At 38.4% G+C, this 20,676-nt stretch overlaps 1 gene segment (V, D, J or C); it reads left to right on the top strand.

Moving 5' to 3' along the window:
* Positions 1-20,676, top strand: part of LOC126494680 (Ig heavy chain V region MC101-like) — a 36,340-nt gene that overhangs the window by 6,147 nt on the left and 9,517 nt on the right. Inside the window, 1 exon segment of the V gene segment in view lies at positions 7,430-7,481. Within this exon segment, the coding sequence occupies positions 7,430-7,481 (52 nt within the window).

Here is a 20,676-nt window from a genome sequence, read left to right as displayed (position 1 = left end):
GTGGAAATGTTAGGACTCTGCATTCAAGTGCTTAAGAAACAGCTAAGTCATTCAGGTATCATGCTGTTATTGCAAGGAATCATGTTCACTTCCTGTATTCACCGTGAGCTCCTCATATCCACCTGTAAGTACAGAGGACTAAGTCTCTCTATTTTTATCCACAAACACTATAGTACTCACACAGAAATAAGCAAATATAATTACAAATAAATACATTTTTAAAGTGGCTCATACAGTCCTGGGAAGTGGGCTAAAGGAAGATTTTCATGTTGTGTATATGAAGTCTTGATTCAAAAACTAATATTTCAACATCACATTCATTATTTTGATTAATAAATATCATATTCACTGTTCCCTGTTAAAGGTTAGGACTTGTTTGTCTCAAAAAAAGTGATAAGTCTAATACTTATTCTCAAGAATGACACATTTCCATGATTTGTCTGAGATTTGGGACCAAAGAAAACCACATAGGTCAGGGGATTCAAAGATGAGAGCTGGTGCCTTGAGGTAAAGACATCTCTCTGCCCTCAATCTTCAAATTGGGCTCCTTCATCATGGCCTAGTCACATGAGCAGAAGAGATTACAATAATCCAAAATTAAAACCAAAAGGTTAAATTGCCTTACACCCCTGGAAACAAGTGGTATGAGTGCCATTACCTAATAGAAGACATGGAACAAGCATTGTGGGGCTGGAGGGAGAGGGAATCTTGTGCTGTGTAATGGGAGAATGGTTCTACTAGCACACTGTAAAACAGTCTGGAGGTCACTCAAAGAATCATACATACAGGTGTGTGACTGAATCCCACTTATGGGTTAGCCGCCAAAGGAAATTTCAATTTCATTAATAATAGACAATTCATTTTCTGTGTTCATTTTCTGAGTGCACTATAGGCATTGATGCATTTTTATATCTGAAGGCTGAGGTGTGATGTCTCAGAAAAACACCAATGAGTTGTGCTTCTAGCACACATGTTTCCATGGTCCTTTACCTGTGTGAGATGGCTATGAGTGAAAGTGTAGACAGAAGTTATATGAGTAATATTTCACTTATGTATTGTATACATATAATAATATCCACAATTAATACATACATATAGATTGGTTTCTTGGAGAGGAAATATCTATGAGAACACTATAGGTGAGACAGAAAAACATACACTACTCTGATGAAGTCCCTGTAAATATTTCATTTTTATGATTATTTAATCAACTTTGGGATGATTTATTTACAATGGCAGTGCTTCCTTGATAAGTTTCCTATCATTCATTGGACACTGAACTTTATTTTTCTTTGAATAGATATTGACTTTTTGATGGAAACAGATTCTCCTGGACTTTCTGTTTTCCATACTCAAGGTTTTTTTTTTTCCTGGTGTCTCATTTGAAGTTTGTCTCTGAATTTAAAGGTGAGGAGTCTCTTGTATTCAGAATCTTGGTATCATACTGTCTTAAACCCATCAACAACTCCGTATAAGTTAATTAAATTAGTTTTAGAGATATATGAAGCATTCAATAATAGATGTTCTCATTTTCTCTGACTGGGACCCTCTAACTGTATGGTATATTGGCAATGCGCAGGAAATACCTCTGCATCCCCTCTGTGATTATCATCAACCAGAATCCCTAAATAGCAATCCACTGACCGTCTACTATCTTGTATTCCTTCTTCCTTCCATTACATTACATTGAAGATTTCTTAGTACCCAACCATCAACAGCCAAGCACTTGTTTAACATATCCAAGAAATTACTGTAATGAGTGGCCTTGTTCTTTTGACTCCTGGACATCTCCACTAAAGGATATTCCAATGCTTCACCTGCCACTACTTCACTATTTTGTGCCTCTCTACCAGATCAGGAGGAGTCTCTATAGTTATACTTCTTCTAGCCATACAGGGATACATGGTGTGGGCTTGGTCTAGCTGCCTTGAGAGGCATGCAGTCATAGATTTCTCAGGCTAGCATCCATGGCCCCTGTGGCATGATGTACCTTCAGGTTCATGAAGACTGATGTATTCCCTCAGGTCATGAAGCTTTCAGGCTGAGCTGTGTTTGTATGTATGCTCCCTTCATAGTGAAGGAAGAATAGAAAGTTGACAGGACAATTAATCTTGGACACTAATCTTGTGTACTCTGTAGGGCTTGCACACTTCATTGTATCCTGACAACTCCAAATGTATTGATCCTGGAAATAGTCACTATATTCTGTTTCTAACTAAGGTATCAAAAGTCTGATTGTTCTCAATAAAATTGTCACAGCCTCAGTTGTGCTCTACAGCTTCCAAATGTCCTGATTTAATTCCTGATCTTGGTCTGGGAAGTAACAGCAGGTGCTTACACTACCAGATCTCTCAAGTTGTCCAATGTGACCAGAAGGTCCAATAGTAAATTTGCACCTCCTCCTGTACCATGTCCTACTGGAGTCTCCAAAATCTAGCCATCAACCAATCTATTAACTGTACCTCTTCTTCTGGCTCATTGATCATACAAATGCCCTAATGCTCTCATACCTACTGGACAGATAAATTCCATCTGCTTCTGTGTAGCTAGGAGACCAGAGAAGTGACCTTGAATATCTTACACTCTTTTTTTGTTCCCTTGAAAACTACAAAAGAACTATCCACCATCACTTACTCTGGGCTGCTTCCCCAATCTCTCTCTCTCTCTCTCTCTCTCTCTCTCTCTCTCTCTCTCTCTCTCTCTCTCTCTCTCTCTCTGTGTGTGTATAGGAGCCATGCTGGTTTTATTCATTTTTAATTTTATTTTCTTTAACATTGTTTTTCATTTATTTTACATACTGAACACATTTTCCCCGGCGTTCTCTTGTCATATTCCCTCCCCCTTACTCCAGTCTTCCCCCACTCCATCCACTTCTTCTTTGTCTCCATTCAGAAAGAGGAAGGCCTCCCATGAGTTTGAACAAAGCATGGTATATCTAGTTGAGGTAGAATCAAACTCACTTTGTGGGAGCCTAGTCCCTTTGGCTGCTCACCTTCCTAGACCTGGATGGAAGGACCTTGGACTTCCCACAGGGCAGGGAACCCTGACTGCCCTTTGGATGGGAGAGTGAGAGAGAAAGGAGTGGGGGAGGGGGAGAAGAGTGAGGGGAGGTGGAGAGAAGTGGGGGGAGGAGAGGGAAATGGGAGGAGAGGAGGAGGTGGAAATTTTTAATTAAAAATAAGTAAAAAAATAAAAATTAAATTAAAAAAGAGCTGGGCAAGGTAGTGCAGCATCAGGAAGGGTTCCCATAAGCCAGGTAAGCACCAGGCCAGGCCCTGATCTCACTACTAGGAGCCTTCAGACCAAACAAGGTACACAATTATCAATAGATGCAGAAGACCTAATCAGTCAATGCAGTCTCCCTAACTATTGTTCTAGAGTCCATGAACTCTCAATAGCTTAGGTCAGCTGTTCCTGTGTGTATTTCCATCATGATTTTGACCACCCCAGCATGTAAAATCTCTTATCCCTTTCTTCAGGAGGACTCACATAGCTAGGCCCAGTGCTTAGCTTTGAATCTCTTCATGTGCTTTCATCAGTCATCTAATGTCAATGAAGCATAACATGAAATCAAGTGTGCAAAAGCCCCCAGCGATATTCTTTCTTGTTGTCTTGTCTACCCATTGCTTTCACATGGAACAGAGAGTTTCTTAAGCATTTCATTTTGGTGGTTTATTTTCTTTAACTTTCAGAGATTCTGTTTTTACTACTCTTTATTTTGGATAGTCTCTCCGTGTGAACAATGAAATCTACGTTGTAGTTTCCCTCCACACAGCCAGATCTTCTCCAATATGAGTGTCTATGGACATCATATATTTGTATAGCCCAGAGAGTGCTACCCAAATGTGCATGTGGGCAGAGCTAACTACTACAGCACAAGACACCTACCAGTGACCCCAATGTTAGAGAGAAAGGCTTTACCTCTCCAAGAACTACCTGCTTAGAACGCTCCTCAGGACAAAGAAAGGTCTGAAAACCAACTACACTATCTATGCTACTGTTTTCACTGACTGATTCTTTTGCATTATATACAAAGCAGTCATTATGAGCTCATGACTGTGATAACTCCACATGTCCAGAAGATGCAATATCACAGCACTCTTTTCCATGCGCCACCTCTTACTTACTTCCCATCTCCTCTTCCTCAGTGCTCTCAGAGTTTTGGAGGAAGATAAATGAAAATGAAATATTTACTGCATTGATTATGTCTATTAACTTGTGCTCCAGACCCCATTACCTCACTTTGTGGCTGAGTGTGCAAGCCATGTGACATTAAATATAACATCACCTATTTCCAGGTAGGCTTTATATTATTACTACTATTACTTATAAATCAAGTATTCTTCATTTATTGTTGAATTGGTTGTTTTCATAATCTATGAAAATATACCTAACAAGAAGCAGCTTCAGAGACAAAGGGTCTATTTGACTGAAGGTGTTAGGGGCACAGTCCATCATGACAGGTAGGTATAGCACACAGAACTTCTCACACTGCACCTGCATTCTGGAAGCAGAGAATAAATCAGGAGAGCTTGGCGCTAAGAACTCAAGATCCTAACCCAGTGACTCAGTTCCTTAGATTTCCTTACATAATGTTTTAATTTATTTGAAGTTTTAATATTATTTACTTTTTAAAAGCAAAATGTGTTAGAAACTATGGAATTTTAAGCTATTCTTTATATATATGAAAATGAATGTCATGAGTTCAATCCTTAAATATTTTATAATTGGTCCTAAAATGTGTGCCGGTCATTATTTGGATGAAATGGGGCCTGGGGAGGCCTGGGAAGAGTAGAAGGAAGGGTAACAGTGATCAGAATATATTCTGTGTTAAAACATCAACTATTTTCAATAAACTTAATAAATCATTTTTTAAAAACTGTGTTTAATGGTCAGGCATGGTTGTGCATGCCTTTAATCTAGGAACTAGGGAGACAAAGGCAAAAGGATGTTTGGAAGTTTAAGATCAGTCTGGCAACATAGTGATTCCAGGCCAAGCAGATTGGACCTGTTGAAAGAAAGGAAGAAATCCATCCCCTGCACTGTGAATGTGAGAAATTCTGAGTATGGCTGTTGTCAGTGTGTGTGTGCCTGTGTGTGTCTGTGTATGTTAGTGTGTGCATGTGTGTGTATGTGTGTTGTGATGTGAGACTATGTCTGACAGATTGTCTCTCTGTGTGTGGGTATAAGTGTGTTGAGATGTGGGACTGCATCTGTAAGTGTAACTGTGTGTCTTTGTCTGTGTGTGCTGGGACATTACTTGTGGGTGAGTGTACCTATGAGTATGTGACTGTGAAAGGTTGTATGATAGGACTGTGACTAAATCTGTGTTACTCTTTGTGGGTGTTTGTGGGTGATTTGATATGAGAACATATCCTTAAGTGTGACTCTTGTGTGTGTGTTTGTGTGTTGTGTTGGGATGTGAAAATGTATGTGTAAATGCAACTCAGTGTGGCTGTAGTTGCAGATGTACAGACTGTTACCTCTCCCACATCCACCCTCTCATCAGAGTATTTTAGGACCATGCTCCTCGTATGTGAACATCTGAGGCCCTCATACTATGTTCCAGGAACACCAAATTTAGCCCAATCAATGTCTAACAATCATTCCTTTGATACTTCCAATAATTGTCTACAGCAGTGCTAATCTCTTTACTGAGTCAAGAAAACTGTTTCATGGTTTGAGAGCAGAAAATCCCTCCAGAACCTTGGAATGATCTGTGTTCCCCATGGACTGAAATAAATCAAGATTTAAGTGAAAGGTATTTATTCATACCTTACTCCAGGTCAAAATACTAGGAAAGTAATAAATGAGGACAGAAGTAGCAGAACAAACAGACACCTTTGAAGTCAAAGATAAGCCTCAGACTGTGCAGAGGCATTAGTAGCAAAAACAAATTTATTGTCATGACTTCAAAATATTATTTTAGATATATAGTTTGTAGCATGCACCTATTCCCACGACATTGTCACTGCCATGAGAATCTGAGTCATGGTAACATGCAAAGAATGTGTGGACACCTTGGGTAAGATGGCAGAAGATGCTGAGGGTCAAACTTGTATTCTGACCTTGTGCTTCCTCTGCAATTAGCAGAGTGTATGGAGCAAGAAGCAGGTGTGAACCCCATACAACAACAGTTTGATACAGTGATACGCTTAAGGAGACTGGAACAAATTCTAGTTATGAGAATAGTGTAAAACCAGGAAACATGTTTGAGTCAGCCATGAAGAAGCAAGATTGAAAACATGAAGGATATCTGGCACTGGCCTTAGGTCTAAAAAATAAGAATCATAGCTTACAATAGTAAATAGCCTGACAAGATATACACATTGGCTCAATAGTGCCATGAATGTTATGATAGTAACCAAATATTTCTAATTGGATCTAAGGCCCACTACAAAGAACTTGAAATTATCTCTGGTTCTAAGAACCGGACCAGGAATCCATGACTAAGTAGATCATAGGCTCTACCTGATAATTCAGATCTATTTTTCTGTTAATGGTCATTGTATTAAACAGTTTCTTAAGTACTTAAATTCATGCCTTTGTATCATCACATTCTTCAGCCAAATCAGAACTCTGATTTTAGGAGGTGGTGATTTATAGAGAGACATAAAACTAGACTACATTTAGGGAAGATAAGGCCATGGAGTCCTTAGTCTAAATGTAACATTTTATCCATTCCTTTACTTTCCAAGATTTAGGAATAATTGCAGAAGAGAACTAGAAAGAGCACTAAGAGGCAGAATTGAGGGATGATGTCAGTGAGATGGTGTTTTCCAATCATTGCAGGGCTGCAACACTCATGAACACACAGGAGCTATAACTGCATGCACAAGTCCACATTAGCCAACATCCCAGCATGGGATGTCTTACTCACAAACCCACAGCTTTTGTAACTGCATACACAGGATCATACAAACTGACATTCCAGCATGGAATGTCTCACTCATGAACTCATACCGTATGTAGCTATATGCACAGCTTCACACTAGACAACAATCCAGCATTGCAAGAAATGGTGTCTTGAATTCTCATCTTTAGATGAAAAATTATTCCAAATTTTTAGCTTCTGGAAGAGGGAGAATAGGTTTCCTTCAGTGCTTCAGTTGTTAATGGACTACCTATCATTGCTTCAATACTAAAGCTACATGCATGAACATTGAGGGAGATCTAAGTGGAGTCAGTGGATTTAAAGAAAAAAGCACATTAATTTTTCAAGAAAACATGGATCATGAGAGAGGAGGAAATTGGGAAAAGTAGGGTGAATTTGAATAAAATAGATTACATGCATAAAAGAGGATGAGATGTTTCTTTTAAGGACAGGGAAGATGAGAGTGTGTGTTGCAGAAGTTCTACAGTGAGAAGGAAGGGTCAAACCCTGATGTGTTTCCAGTGTTTCTGCAGTCCATGTGCTTCCTTATTCCAGACTCAGATAACAAGAATCCACGGCCACTGACCCACACCATGGAACAAGCAAAGTGAGTTAGTATCTAACTTCCTTCCTTATGAATGCAAGGCTGACTCCCATGTGCTAACCCAAAATCCTTCTTTAACTTAAATCCCTTCCTGAGCTGGGATTTCACTGCTTTTTCTCACACTAGGCTGTGTTCTTGAGGAAGGAGCTCACTCTAGATGTGATCTCTCCACCGTGTTATCACCGTGTCACATATGTTCTAATGCAGAGGTTGTGACAGTACGTGACTAATGGTGCTGATTCTTCTTGTTCCCAGTCATCCTGTCCCAGGGACAGCTAGCTGTGCTGTGGGATAATGCTTGTGTACATTGAGAAGGCCTGTCCCTCATATTGGCTTAATAAAATGTGCATTGGCAAGTAGCTCAGCTGGAAGTATAAGCAGGACAACTAGAATAGGGGAATTCTGGGAAGAGGATTGGTAGAGAGTCAGTCACTAGGCAAATGCAGGAGTAAGAAGAGAATGCATTACTGAGAAAAGGTACCAAGTCAAGTGAATAAACATAGATAAAATTTATGGGTGAATTCGTGTTATAAGAACTAGCTAATAAGTCTCATTAATAGACCAAACAATTTACAATTAATATAAGCTTCTGTTTATTTGGGACTTGGATTAAACAGAAATTTGTGTCAACAAATGGTGCCCAATTGCTTAGCATGAATCTCCACATAAAGCTTGAAAAAGCTTTAAAAAAAGGATGAGAACACAGTCAAGTGCAGCTTCTTGGTAACCATCTTTACTCCAGTAGATTATGTTTGCTAAAGGAAAACACAGGTGTGGCTTTTTAAATAGAGATTTCTGACTCAGTGATAGCAGCACAAATCTTGCAACTCTTTTAAGAAGTTCTGCCACCAAACCCTTAAATGATGTTTATGAGCAGTCGGTGTTAGGCTTCTTAGTGGTGGTATGGACCTAGAAACTCCACAGAGCTATGGCCATAAATGTGGCCCTGGCCAGTACCCTCCACCATGAAGATAACCTGTCAAAAACCTGAGAAATGGGATGAGGGCAGCCACCAAAGCTGCATCTTTTTATTTTTGCATTAAGATAAACATCAGCTCTAGCCATTTTTTTTACTGAAAAAAAATTTCCACCTCTTCCCAGCCTCCCATTTCCCTCCCCATCCTCCCACTCCTCTCCCACTCCCCCCACTCCTTTCCCTCTCCCTCTCCAGCCCTAAGAGCAGTCAGGGTTCTCTGCACTGTGGAAAGTCCAAGGTCCTCCCCCCTCCATCTAGGTCTAGAAAGGTGAGCATCCAAACTGGCTAGGCTCCCACAAAGCCAGAACAGGAAGTAGGATCAAAACCCAGTGCCATTGTCCTTGGCTTCTCCTAAGTCCTTATTGTTCAGAGAGTCCGGTTTTATCCCATGCTTTTTCAGTTCCCGTCCAGCTGGCCTTGGTGAGCTCCCAATAGATCAGTCCCTCTGTCTCAGTGGGTGGGTGCACCCCTCATGGTCCTGACTTCCTTGCTCATGTTCTCCCTCCTTCTGCTCCTCATTGGGACCTTGGGAGCTCATTCCAGTGCTCAAATGTGGGTCTCTGTCTCTATCTCCATCCATTGCCAGATGAAGGTTCTATGGTGATATGCAAAATATTCATCAGTGTGGTTATAGGATAGCGCCATTTCAGGTTCCTTATCCTCAGCTGCCCAAGGCACTAACTGGGGACATCCTTCTGGGCACCTGGGAGCCCCTCTAGATTTAGGTCTCTTGCCAACCCTAAGCTGGATCCTTTAATTAAGATATATGCTTTCCTGCTCCCATATCCATCCTTCCTTTATCCCAACCATCCCAATTCCCCAAGTTCCCTTCATCCTTCCCTTCTCACTTTTCTCTCCCCATTTCCCCTTACCCCTTTCCCACCCCACCCCCAAGATCCCAAATTTTGCTCAGCAACCTTGTCTACTTCCCATATCCAGGAGAATAGCTATATATTTTTCTTTGGGTTCACCTTCTTATTTAGCTTTTTTAGGATCACAAATTATAGACTCAATGTCATTTATTTATGGCTAGAAACCAATTATGAGTGAGTACAACCCATGTTCATCTTTTTGGGTCTGGGACACCTCACTCAGGATAGTGGTTTCTATTTTCATCCATTTGCATGAAAAATTCAAGAAGTCATTGTTTTTTTTTTTCTTTTTTTACCACTGAGTAGTACTCTAATGTGTATATATGCCACACTTTCTTCATCCATTATTCCATTGAGGGGCATATAGGTTATTTCCAGGTTCTGGCTATTACAAATAATGCTGCTATGAACACAGTTGAACAAATGCTTTTGTCATATGATAAGGCATCTCTTGGGTATATTCCCAAGAGTGGTATTGCTGGGTCCTGGGGGTAGGTTGATTACGAATTTCTGGAGAAACCGCCACACTGATTTCCAAAGTGGTTGCACAAGTTTGCATTCCCACCAGCAATGGATGAGGGTACCCTTTCCTCCACAACCTCTCCAGCAAAGGCTATCATTGGTGTTTTTGATTTTAGCCATTCTGACAGGTGTAAGATGGTATCTCAAAGTTGTTTTGATTTGCATTTCCCTGATTGCTAATGAGGTTGAGCATGACCTTAAGTGTCTTTTGGCCATTTGAACTTCTTCTATTGAGAATTCTCTGTTCAGTTTAGTGCTCCATTTTAATTGGGTTAATTAGCAAATTGGGTTAATTCTCAAAATGTTTGATTGCTAATGAAGAATCAACAACTGTTAAGACATTTAATTATAAATGCTGATGGATTAATCCAACATATATAGTTTGAAAATGCTTTGCCTTCAACATTTAAGTCAAAATATATGTTACTTTGGAGAAGAAGTTTTGCTTTTGTTTCTACAGGAAATTAGAGGCTGTGGATTCATTCTTGGTTAAGAAAATTAAGGATTGATTGAGAAAGACCCTCTGAAAAATATCTGATAGGAAGAGATGGCCCAGGAGATCCAAAGTTTCAGAGCACCTCTGTTGCAGTTACTTATGAGTTCTGTATACAGAACTGATTCAAGGTTACTAGTTGATATGATCAAGCCTCTTAGAATACTCCAGTCAGGACTTGACCATAATCCTCAATTTTCTTTGGTTCCCTATAAGATTTCCAGTTCCCCTAACCAGCAGTAGTAGTCTAGAAAACTATTCCTACATTCCCAAAACATGGATTATGGATGTTTGTCTTTGTTTAGCATGTTGGTTACAAGTTATCAGGAGAAGAAGCTAAATGAAGAAGATTAGATTCAGGATTTTTGTTTTTTTAAAGAGAAAAGGGGAAAATGCTGTGAGATGATGCTCTTTTTTACTATAAATATTTGTCACCCATATTGATTTGATAAAACTCTGATTGGCCAGTAGCTACTAATTAGGTGAGGTGACCAGACTAGAAAAATTCTGGGAATTTAAAAGGCAGAGAGTCAGTCACCAGGCAGAAGCAGAAGAAGTAAATAAGAATGCCTTACTGAGAAAAGATACTAAGACACATGGCTAAACATAGACAAGAAATATGGGTTAATTTAACTCGTAAGTGCTAGATAGTAATAAGTCTGAGAAACAGGATAAAAAGTTTAAAATTAATATAAGTCTTTGTGTGTTCATTTGGGATTGAATGGGTATGGAACTGGGTGGGACAGAAAAAGAAGTCAGGATTTATTTGGTGAATTCCTCATAGTCACTGTCCTCATCTGCACTGTCACTCATTGTTCCATCACCAGGGATTACTCCTGTCCTTGGATCCATCAGCCCCTAGAGAAGGAACTAGAATACATGAGGAAAATACGTAGTCATAGTAACACTAGCTACATCCCATCTGTCAAAAGCATAATGTTCATCACTGAAGACATATCTAAGAATCACTTCTTCCTTTAACTGACTCTATGTTCATTGAGGACACAGCCATGCTTTACCGCAAGGGAAACACAGTAAGGGTGGCTTCAGTTTGAACCCAGATATGAACTTCCTCAATATAGGAGAAGATATGACCTGTAGAAGGCACTCAGCACAAATGGTGCAAGAAACTTGTCTTAGATATAGTAAGAAAATCAACAATGATTTCTCTGCTTCTGTTTCTATATTTAGGGATCTCAGTCCATGGGACTTGGAAACCACCTCTCTTTATATTGCATAATAATGTTTTCTCAACAATCAGGAGTGTCTTTTACTCTTCTTTTCTCTCAAGACAGGGTTCACAGTTTTACTTCTTAACACAACTTAATTGAAACTCAGCAGTCCTCACCCTGTCATTAGTGGTCACATTAAAAAAAAAAGGAATGATGGCACTCTTCAGTGAACATGCACACAAATTATACCAATCTCAAGTAAGTAGACAACAATACTGCTTTCAAATACCCTATAATGCACAGATCAGTGCTCACAATAAGAATTTTCCAAACTCAGTTGACCATGCTGATTAGGTGAACAAACACATCTATATGGTTGTTCTATCCAGAGCAGGATCTTTCATAGCCATGTTTTCCTTTTCAAGTAAGTTTCTTAAAAAAACTCACAAAATTTCAGCAGAAATGACTGAGAAAACACTCCTGAACACTCACGATAGAGTTTTCCATGGAGATAAACAACAATAATCTATTGCATAACTGACTTTAAGTCTATCAATAGCTGTTCTCAAGGACACAGTGATTGGAATGCTATGTTCTCTGTGTGATGTACCCCTTTCTTTCAGTCACAGAATCAGGATAACTGTCCCAAGGATGGTTCTCATAGGAGAAGAAATCAACAAATGTGAATGTGAAATGGCACTGGCTTTAGATGTCACAGTCAGCTCTCAACACAAATGAATAGCACATAAAAAATTTCAATACAATTGATGTTACAAAAGTTTTATCTTAGTGGTGATGAATAGTTTTATGCCAACTTGACATAAGTTAATGACATCTGAGAAGTGGGAACCACATCTACAAAAAAGTTTAGGCTGCAGGCAGGCATGTAGGGAATTTTATAATTAGTGACTGATGTGATAACCAAGCTCATCGTGATTGGAGCCACCCCTGGGCTGGTATCCTGGTTTCTTTAAGAAAGTAGGCTGAACAAGACAGTAAGCAGAATTTCTTCTGAATTATTCCTGCATCCTGGATCCTGCCCTACTTGAGTTCCTGTCCTGACTTGCTTTGGTAATAAGCAGTGATGTATTAGTGTAAACCAAATATACCCTTTGCATTGGTCATGGTGTTTCATCACAGCAACGGAAACTAACTAAGACCTTAGTCAAAATCCTGTCCCCTGTAGTTTGCTTTCAGGAAAGGGAGAAATGTGTTCTTGGATCAATAGTATTCACTGTCTGTACACATGAACTTAAAATGTGGAAAAAGCCTGAACTATGATTTATGAAGGAATGGGTGCCCATAGCTGACTAAGCATTAACAAAAAAGTCAGGTTCTTCAGACCCTGTGTGTGGAAGTCAGTCTGGCAATACCATCCTGTTTCCTGAATACTGAGCTGTGTCTCCAATTTGTCATAAAGGAACTCAGAGCCTTGAAATAATAGCAGTTCAGGACAAGCGTGAAATATGGGGATAACCCCCTAAGGTATAATCACACTAGGGTACGAATCATAAGAGTTTGCAAATGTAAAAATATTTCATCCCCCTCTTTCAGTTATACCAGAGTGTACAGTGTTTAATATAATTGTATAACTGCACCTGTGGTCTCTTGCACTCTTCCCTGTACTTCAATTTTATAGCTGTTTATCATCTTCTATATCTCACTTCACTGTATCTTTCTACCAAACCAACTTATACATTAATCATCCATTCATATACTAATTATACCTAGACATATATGCTCTATCTGTCTATAACATTCAAATATAGTTATCATTATTTTAATTAATCACCCATTTCTATCATAAATACATCATCTGTAGATGTATCATATATCATGCATTTGTCCACACTAACTGATATGTTAAGATGTGATCACTACAAAAATTATAACATATATACTTATGTGTTTGTATATCTCTGACACACAAGAAACATCAAATTTTTGTCAGAACTAATACCCAAATCATATCCATCACCTTTAATACTTCCTCCTACGTATGCTTTCTTCCTTCTATGAAAATGTAAACTAAAGCCCTTGTAACATTACCCGCATATTCTATGGGATAACTAGTACTGAGAACGTGCAGCACAGTGGCACTCCAGGATTTTCCCTTCTGCTAACTGACTCTTTAAACAATTTAATCAATACCTGCTACTGTTTTCTTTGTATCAATTCTGCTTTAGATAATACCACTGTCCTCTCATTTTCTGTTTATGTTAACAACATATGTAATTAATGTCTTAAGTCAATCCTGCACTGGACCCTGCTGATTCTGATAAATATACAACCTCTGTGGTGTTGAAATCCTTAGTATATATTTCTTTCTGAAAATTTGAGTGATGTCAATGAGTTTATGCATACAAACATGCATATCAACTGCTATTTAATGTTATTGCTCTGGGCTATAGCTAAGTTACTTATATGTATTGTATATTATTAATATATCTGCCATTAACAAGGGATTAATAGCACCTGATACACTATCTGAATTCATTGCTTTGAAAACAGGTTAAGAGTGCAATTGAAGATAAAATGATAATTAAATACTGTTAATATTAGGTAGAATGACAGTTCAGGCCACATTTATTCCAAGAATAACCACTTATTGCAGATTTGTTTAAATTTTGTTGATGACTGTTTATACTAAACATACCTTCTTTATTTGCAGGAAGCACAGAGGAAGTTTTTGTAGCAATGTGTGACAGTATCTGTGTCTGTGATATAAATCAGGAGACTGATTTTCCAGGAAGAAGAGGTTGGAGTGCTGCCATGCTCTGTCTGTTCTGTCTGTTCAATACTCACATACTGAAAAGTCAGCCCCTGAGACATTGTAAAGTAAGGTGGACTGTGATCAGTGTCCTTGTATAAGTCCCCATAGATATGTTATGCCTCATATCACATGACAATACAGGACCTTCATGATGAATTGCAAACTGCAGTGACTACTGGAATTTTAATAATTTCTGCCCTAGATTTCCTTGCCCCATAATATAGGAAATAAATGTTGTTTATACATCATACATATTATAATATTTCTTTGTATAATCTCAATCAGATTAGGAAAATTTCCCAAATTTGTCTCTTTCCCAAAACTGATGTGAACACTTTCACTATGCCTAGAAGGACATGGATTCACAGGAAGTGATATGGATTTGTTGATAAAGTTTAAAGAGTTCTGTGAAAATGATGGAATTATTTTATGCAGAAATTCTTATACAAAGTTGGAAATTATAGGCACCCTTGATTTCCAACCTCTCCTTTCTGCTCTCATAGAATCAGGTCAAGTCAGATTGTCTAGGATGATCATCCTAACTCATTGAGAGATAGTGGAATCCCTTATTTCATTCTTAAGTGCCTGTAGAGAAAAACCACATAAATGATTTCTCAATGCCTAGATACTTTAGGTAAGTTGCCAATTGTTGAAATAGGAGCGGCGGGGCTGCGTCCCCGGCACCCCACCGCCCGCATGGCTAGCTTATGCCCGAAATAATTACACGGAAACTGTATTCTTTCAAACACTGCGCTGGCCCGGCTAGTTCCAGCTTCTTATTGGCTAGCTCTTACATATTGTTCTAACCCATTTCTAATATTCTGTGTAGCCCACGAGCTGGCTTACCAGGGAGGATCTTAACCTGCGTCTGTCTGGAGCCGGAGAATCATGGCGACTCTCTGACTCAGCTTCTTTTTCCCAGCATCCTATTCTGTTTACTCTGCCTACCTAAGGGTTGGCCTATCTGGAGTGGGCCTAGGCAGTTTCTTTATTATTAAGAAATCACTCCCACATCAGCCAATCCCATTTGAGAATATATAGATATATTAATACACCAATGCCAGTAGGAAGGTATAAACAGAGTGAGTTAATATCTGAAATTACCCCATTTCTACTAATCTGTGTATCATCATGAGGCTGTGGCCTACCGGTAAGGTTACTGGCAACCTTCTTCTTAAACAGCTACATGGAGTCTTTTGACTCTGTTCTTTCTCTGTATATCTCTTCTAGCCTGGCTATATTCTACCTTGCCATAGGTCAAGCAGTTTTATTAATTAACCAAATAAAATGAACACATATAAAGAAGGACATCCCTCATCAGGAAGGGGATCTTGACCACTAATATTGAACATCAGACAGTGAAATTGCTCATTTGATGTCTATTGTGGTCAACACCAAAATCAAAAGCAAAGTGGCAAGGAAATGATTTCTTCTTAAAACTTACAGTCCATCATGTGGAAAAATCAGGACATGGACACAAGAAAAGACCTGAAATGAGGAGACATGAAGAAACATAGCTTACTAGCTTGTTCTCTGTGGTTACATAACCTGCTTTATTTTGAGCTCATGAACCTGCTTACGGATGGCAATTTCCACAACTTCCTGAACTTTCTCACTTAAGTGAATAATGAAGAAAATTAATTTTCATTCTTGCCAGTAGACCAATTTGATAAAGTTTTTTTCTCCAACTGAAGTTTCTTGGTACTTAGTGACCATATTTTGCACTATGTAAATAAAATTCTAACCAAACCATAAATATATAAGCTGTGACTATAATTATACCATTACCATTATATTAGTGTCCATGTGTATGTAAATATAATTAAATAAATGCAAAATAAGCTAGTGGGTAGATTTATGTCATCTTGTCACACAGAGTATGATGTGGGAGTGTCATCTATCAATCTGTTGATTTCATTGGTTAATTGAATCAAGAAACTGCTTGCCCTGATAGTTTAAAACATAGGTGGGAGGAGTAAACAGGAGAAAGTGAGGTAAGACTCCTCAGGCAGACTCTGCTCTGCTCCCGGAGAGACAGCTCTGTGCTCTGGAGCAGAGACGCCATGCTCCGCTCTCCCAATAGCTCTGCTCTCTGAGGCACACACGATGAAGCTCCGACCCAAGATGGACATAGGTTAGAATCTTCCCGTTAAGCGCACCTTGGGGTGCTTACATGAATTATTAGAAATGGTCTAGTCCAGGTGCGAGAGTTAGCCGAGAAGAGGCTAGATATAATGGGCAAGCAGTGTTTAAAAGAATACAGTTTGTGTGTTGTTATTTTGGGGCATAAGCTAGCAGGCGGCCGGGGTGCTGGGGACGCAGCCCCGCCACTCCTATTTCAACAAGAGTACAGTTATCAGAACGGAGGGAGTCTCTATTGAGAAAGTGTATCCACATGGTAGAGTTAGAGCTCCAGTCAAGTGTCTAGGGAATTTTCTTAAGTGTTGATTTATAGGATAGAGCTGAGACCATTGTGGTGGGAGCAGCTTTTAGCTGGTGTTCTGGGTTCTATAAAAAAGGCAGGATTAGCAAAGAGGTAATATAGAGTAAGCCTGTAAACAAAAGTCATGAGTGATCTCAAATCACCTCCTGCCTCAAGGTTGCAATCCTGACTGATTTCCTGCCCTAACAACTTTGATGATGAGCCATAACATGAATGTTTTGGTCAGATGAATGCTTTCATCTCTAACTTTCTTTGGTCATGATGTTTCATCACCAAAAAAAAAAATCCTCTAAAATTGTCTAAGAAAAAGACTAAAACATTTTAAGAATATGGATTCACCTCATATATAGAAGATAATTATCAAGTATTTGTGGCTTTGAAACCCTCTCTTTACACCACAAATTTGGAAAATGTAAAAGAAATGGACAATTTTTTAGATAGATACCATATACCAAAATTATATCAAGTCCATGTAAGCAATTTAAATAGACCTATTAGCCACGAGGAAATAGAAGTTGTTATAAAAAGCCTCTCAACCAAAGAATCCTGGGACCAGATGGTATTAGTACAGAATTCTACCAAAACTTTCAAGAAGAGCTAATATCTATACTCCTCAAAATGTTCCACATAACAGAAACAGAAGGGTCATTGTCAAACTTGTTTTATGAGGCTACAGTTACCCTGATACCAAAACCGAATAAAGACTCAACCAAGAAAGGTAATTACAGATCAGTCTTACTCATGACCATCAATGTACAAATTTCCAATAAAATACTGCCCATCTGAATTCAAGAATACATAAAAAATCATCCATAATGATCAAGTAGGCTTCATCCCAGAGATGTAGGACTGGTTCAACATAAAAAAAAAATCTATCAATATAATCCATCATATAAATAAAGTGAAAAATGTATGATCATTTCATTAGATGATTAAAAAGCATTTGACAAAATCCAAAATCCCCTCATGATAAAGATCTTGGAGATATTAGGGATGCAAGGATCCTATTTAAATATAATAAAACCAATATGCAGCAAGTCAACAGCTAATATTAAATTAAAAGGAGAGAAACTTAAAGCAATTCCACTAAAATCAAGAACAAGACAAGGTGTCCACTCTCTCTATATCTCTTCAACATACTTCTTGAAGTTTTAGCAAATTAATAAAACAACAAAAGTAGATCAAGGGAATTCAAATTGGAAAGGAAGAAGTCAAACTTTTGTTACTTGAAGATGATATGGTAGTGTACATAAGTGACTCCAAAAACTCTACCAGAGCACTCCTACAACTGATAAATATCTTCAGTGATGTGGCAGGATACAAACTCAACACAAAATAAATAAATAAGTAAATAAATAAATAAATATCAGTAGACTTCCTGTACACAAATGATAAAGAAGCTGAGAGGGAAATCAGAGAATCATCACTTTTCACAATAGCCACAAATAACATAAAGAATCTTGGGGTAACAATAACCAAGGTACTGAAAGATCTATTTGACTAGAACTTTAAGTCTTTGAAGAAAGAATTTGAAGAAGATAGAAGAAAATGGAAAGATCTCCCATGCTCTTGTATAGGAAGTATCAACACAGTAAAAATGGCAATCTTACCAAAAGCAATCTTACCAATGCAATCCTCATCAAAATACCAACACAATTCTTCACAGAACTTGAAAAAACAATAATCAACTTAAACAAAAACTCAGGATAGCCAAAACAATTCTATACAATAAAGGAACTTCTGGAGGCATTACTATCCCTGACATCAAGCTCTATTACAGTGCTACAGTACTGAAAACAGCTTGGTATTGGCATAAAAACAGAGACATTAACAAATGGAATCAAATTGAAGACCTGGATATTAATCCACACAGCTATGAACACCTGATTTTTGACAAAGAAACTAACACTATACAATGGAATGAAGAAATCATCTTTAACAAATGGTGCTGGCATTGCTGTAGGAAATCTTACAGCTTGTGGTTACCCGCCTACTGGGTTGTGGCCTCTTAGGCCATATATGTTGATGCAGAGCCTGCACCAGCCCCTTCCTCTATTTTGCTGGCTGCACTTTCAGATTGCTGGATTGTTGGGTTCGATCTCTGTTCTCCGTTCAAACAAAGAATTCTAATTTGTGAGTTTACCCCTATATAAATAACCATCTAATCTCAATTCTGAACTAGTGTGGGATGTCTTATAAAGCATTCGTGACACACTTGGCTCCCATTTGAATTTAAACTTAACACCTATTGGGTGAATGGCCTAATAGCCTAGCTCTTCGATGGTCCAGACAGGCTTGCTTTTGCCTAAGTGTTTTTTGTAGAATCCCTGCCACAGTGGAGTTTACTGTTTGTGGCAACTTTGAAATTTCCGAAGCCCATGCATACATGACTATTGCATTCCCCAGTTTGATTCCATGCCATGTGGTGACTTGTGCAGCTTCCAGTTTCTGCTTCCTGCCCCAGGGTTCTGGGTTTCTTGCTCTGTGTATGTAATTGATTTAATATCCTTTAATTTGTCAAGCAACACATATTTCTCAGTATTTAGCCAGTACCAAGGTGAAAACTAAAGCAACCCAAGACCATTCCTGTTGTCACCAGTTGCATTGCTTCTAGTTGCAACTCTGCAACCAGGACATCTGCTGGATAATAATGGGTAATACATAAATCATTATGGCAGACTTCATTAACAATGCAACTTTTAGAAACTTTTTGGATAATACTCTGGATTGAATTATGCAAGGCTTATATGACTATGGTGATACTTCAGTTTATTGGGTATCAGGTTTAAGTTTTCTTCTCCATATTCTATCATTAAGAAAGAATATGGCACTTTTAGGAATGATACAATCTTTACAGACAAATAATTAACAGTTAATTGACAAAATTAATATCATCAAAAATCAAAGGTTACCTGAAAAAGTTAATACTATTTCAGACAAAATTAAATCTATATCTAAGTGTACTAAGAAGTTATCTGAAAGAATTCATACTGTTGAATTTGATAATCAAAAGTTGTTAAAAATTCATGATAAGTTAACAAAAAAAATGTTTCTCCAGGATGTCAATCTGCACGCTATTCAAGTAAAGTCCAAGAATGAAATGTTATTTTTAAAGGAGAAACTTCAGACCCTGGAATCACATATGCAGAATGAGCACCAGAGACTAGGTGCCTCAATGAAATCATGAGAAATATGTACAGGCCAGGAGATTCCGTCTTTACAAAAGACAATAATAAAAATATTTGAAATAATTAAGGTAATTATTGGAGCTGCTGAACAGGGAGAGAAGGCACAAGGACAGGATTCAACATCACCAATGGCTGTCAAATATGGCTTACCCAGGGTTTTAGTTTTCTACCCTGTAATCTACAAATCTACAAAGCATCAGATTCTAAAGGCCCAAAAGGATCCAAAGAAGGTAGATGGATACTTATAGGAATGAGTGATCTAAAAGAAATTAAGCAAGCTGTTGAAACTTATGGCTTACATTCCACATTTGTTAAGGAGATGATAGAGTTGGGCATCTATCATCAGGGTAACCCCACATGATTTTTTTTTTCATTTAGTTCCAGCAGTCCTGGATGATGGACATCTATTGATGTTTAAATTTTATTTCAAAGAGGAAGTCAAATTATGAAACAACAGGGAAAAGCAAAAGGCATTAAGACTTCCCAAAATCAAATTCTTGGTGAGGGCCCTTATGTTGGCCCACACGTTCAAACACTTCAAAATGAAGAAATCTTGTCCCTATACCACAAAGCAGCCTTAAATATTTGGGAAAGGAATCAAGAACTATGAACAAGAATTGAATCGACTTCCTGGTCATCCTCAGGAGCTACTCTGCCCGATACCTCCTCTCTCTTCCTATCCCACCCAGCTTGCATCCACAACCCTCCCCCCTCCATCTGACTCCCTTCCCTCTTTGACCACATAACATCTCCCAGCCC

Source organism: Alexandromys fortis, unplaced genomic scaffold (assembly GCF_014885135.2).
Source record: "Alexandromys fortis isolate MF-2015 unplaced genomic scaffold, M_Fortis_MF-2015_v1.1 scaffold_323, whole genome shotgun sequence".
Taxonomy (NCBI): domain Eukaryota; kingdom Metazoa; phylum Chordata; class Mammalia; order Rodentia; family Cricetidae; genus Alexandromys; species Alexandromys fortis.
This window is presented reverse-complemented; position numbering and strand designations above follow the sequence as displayed.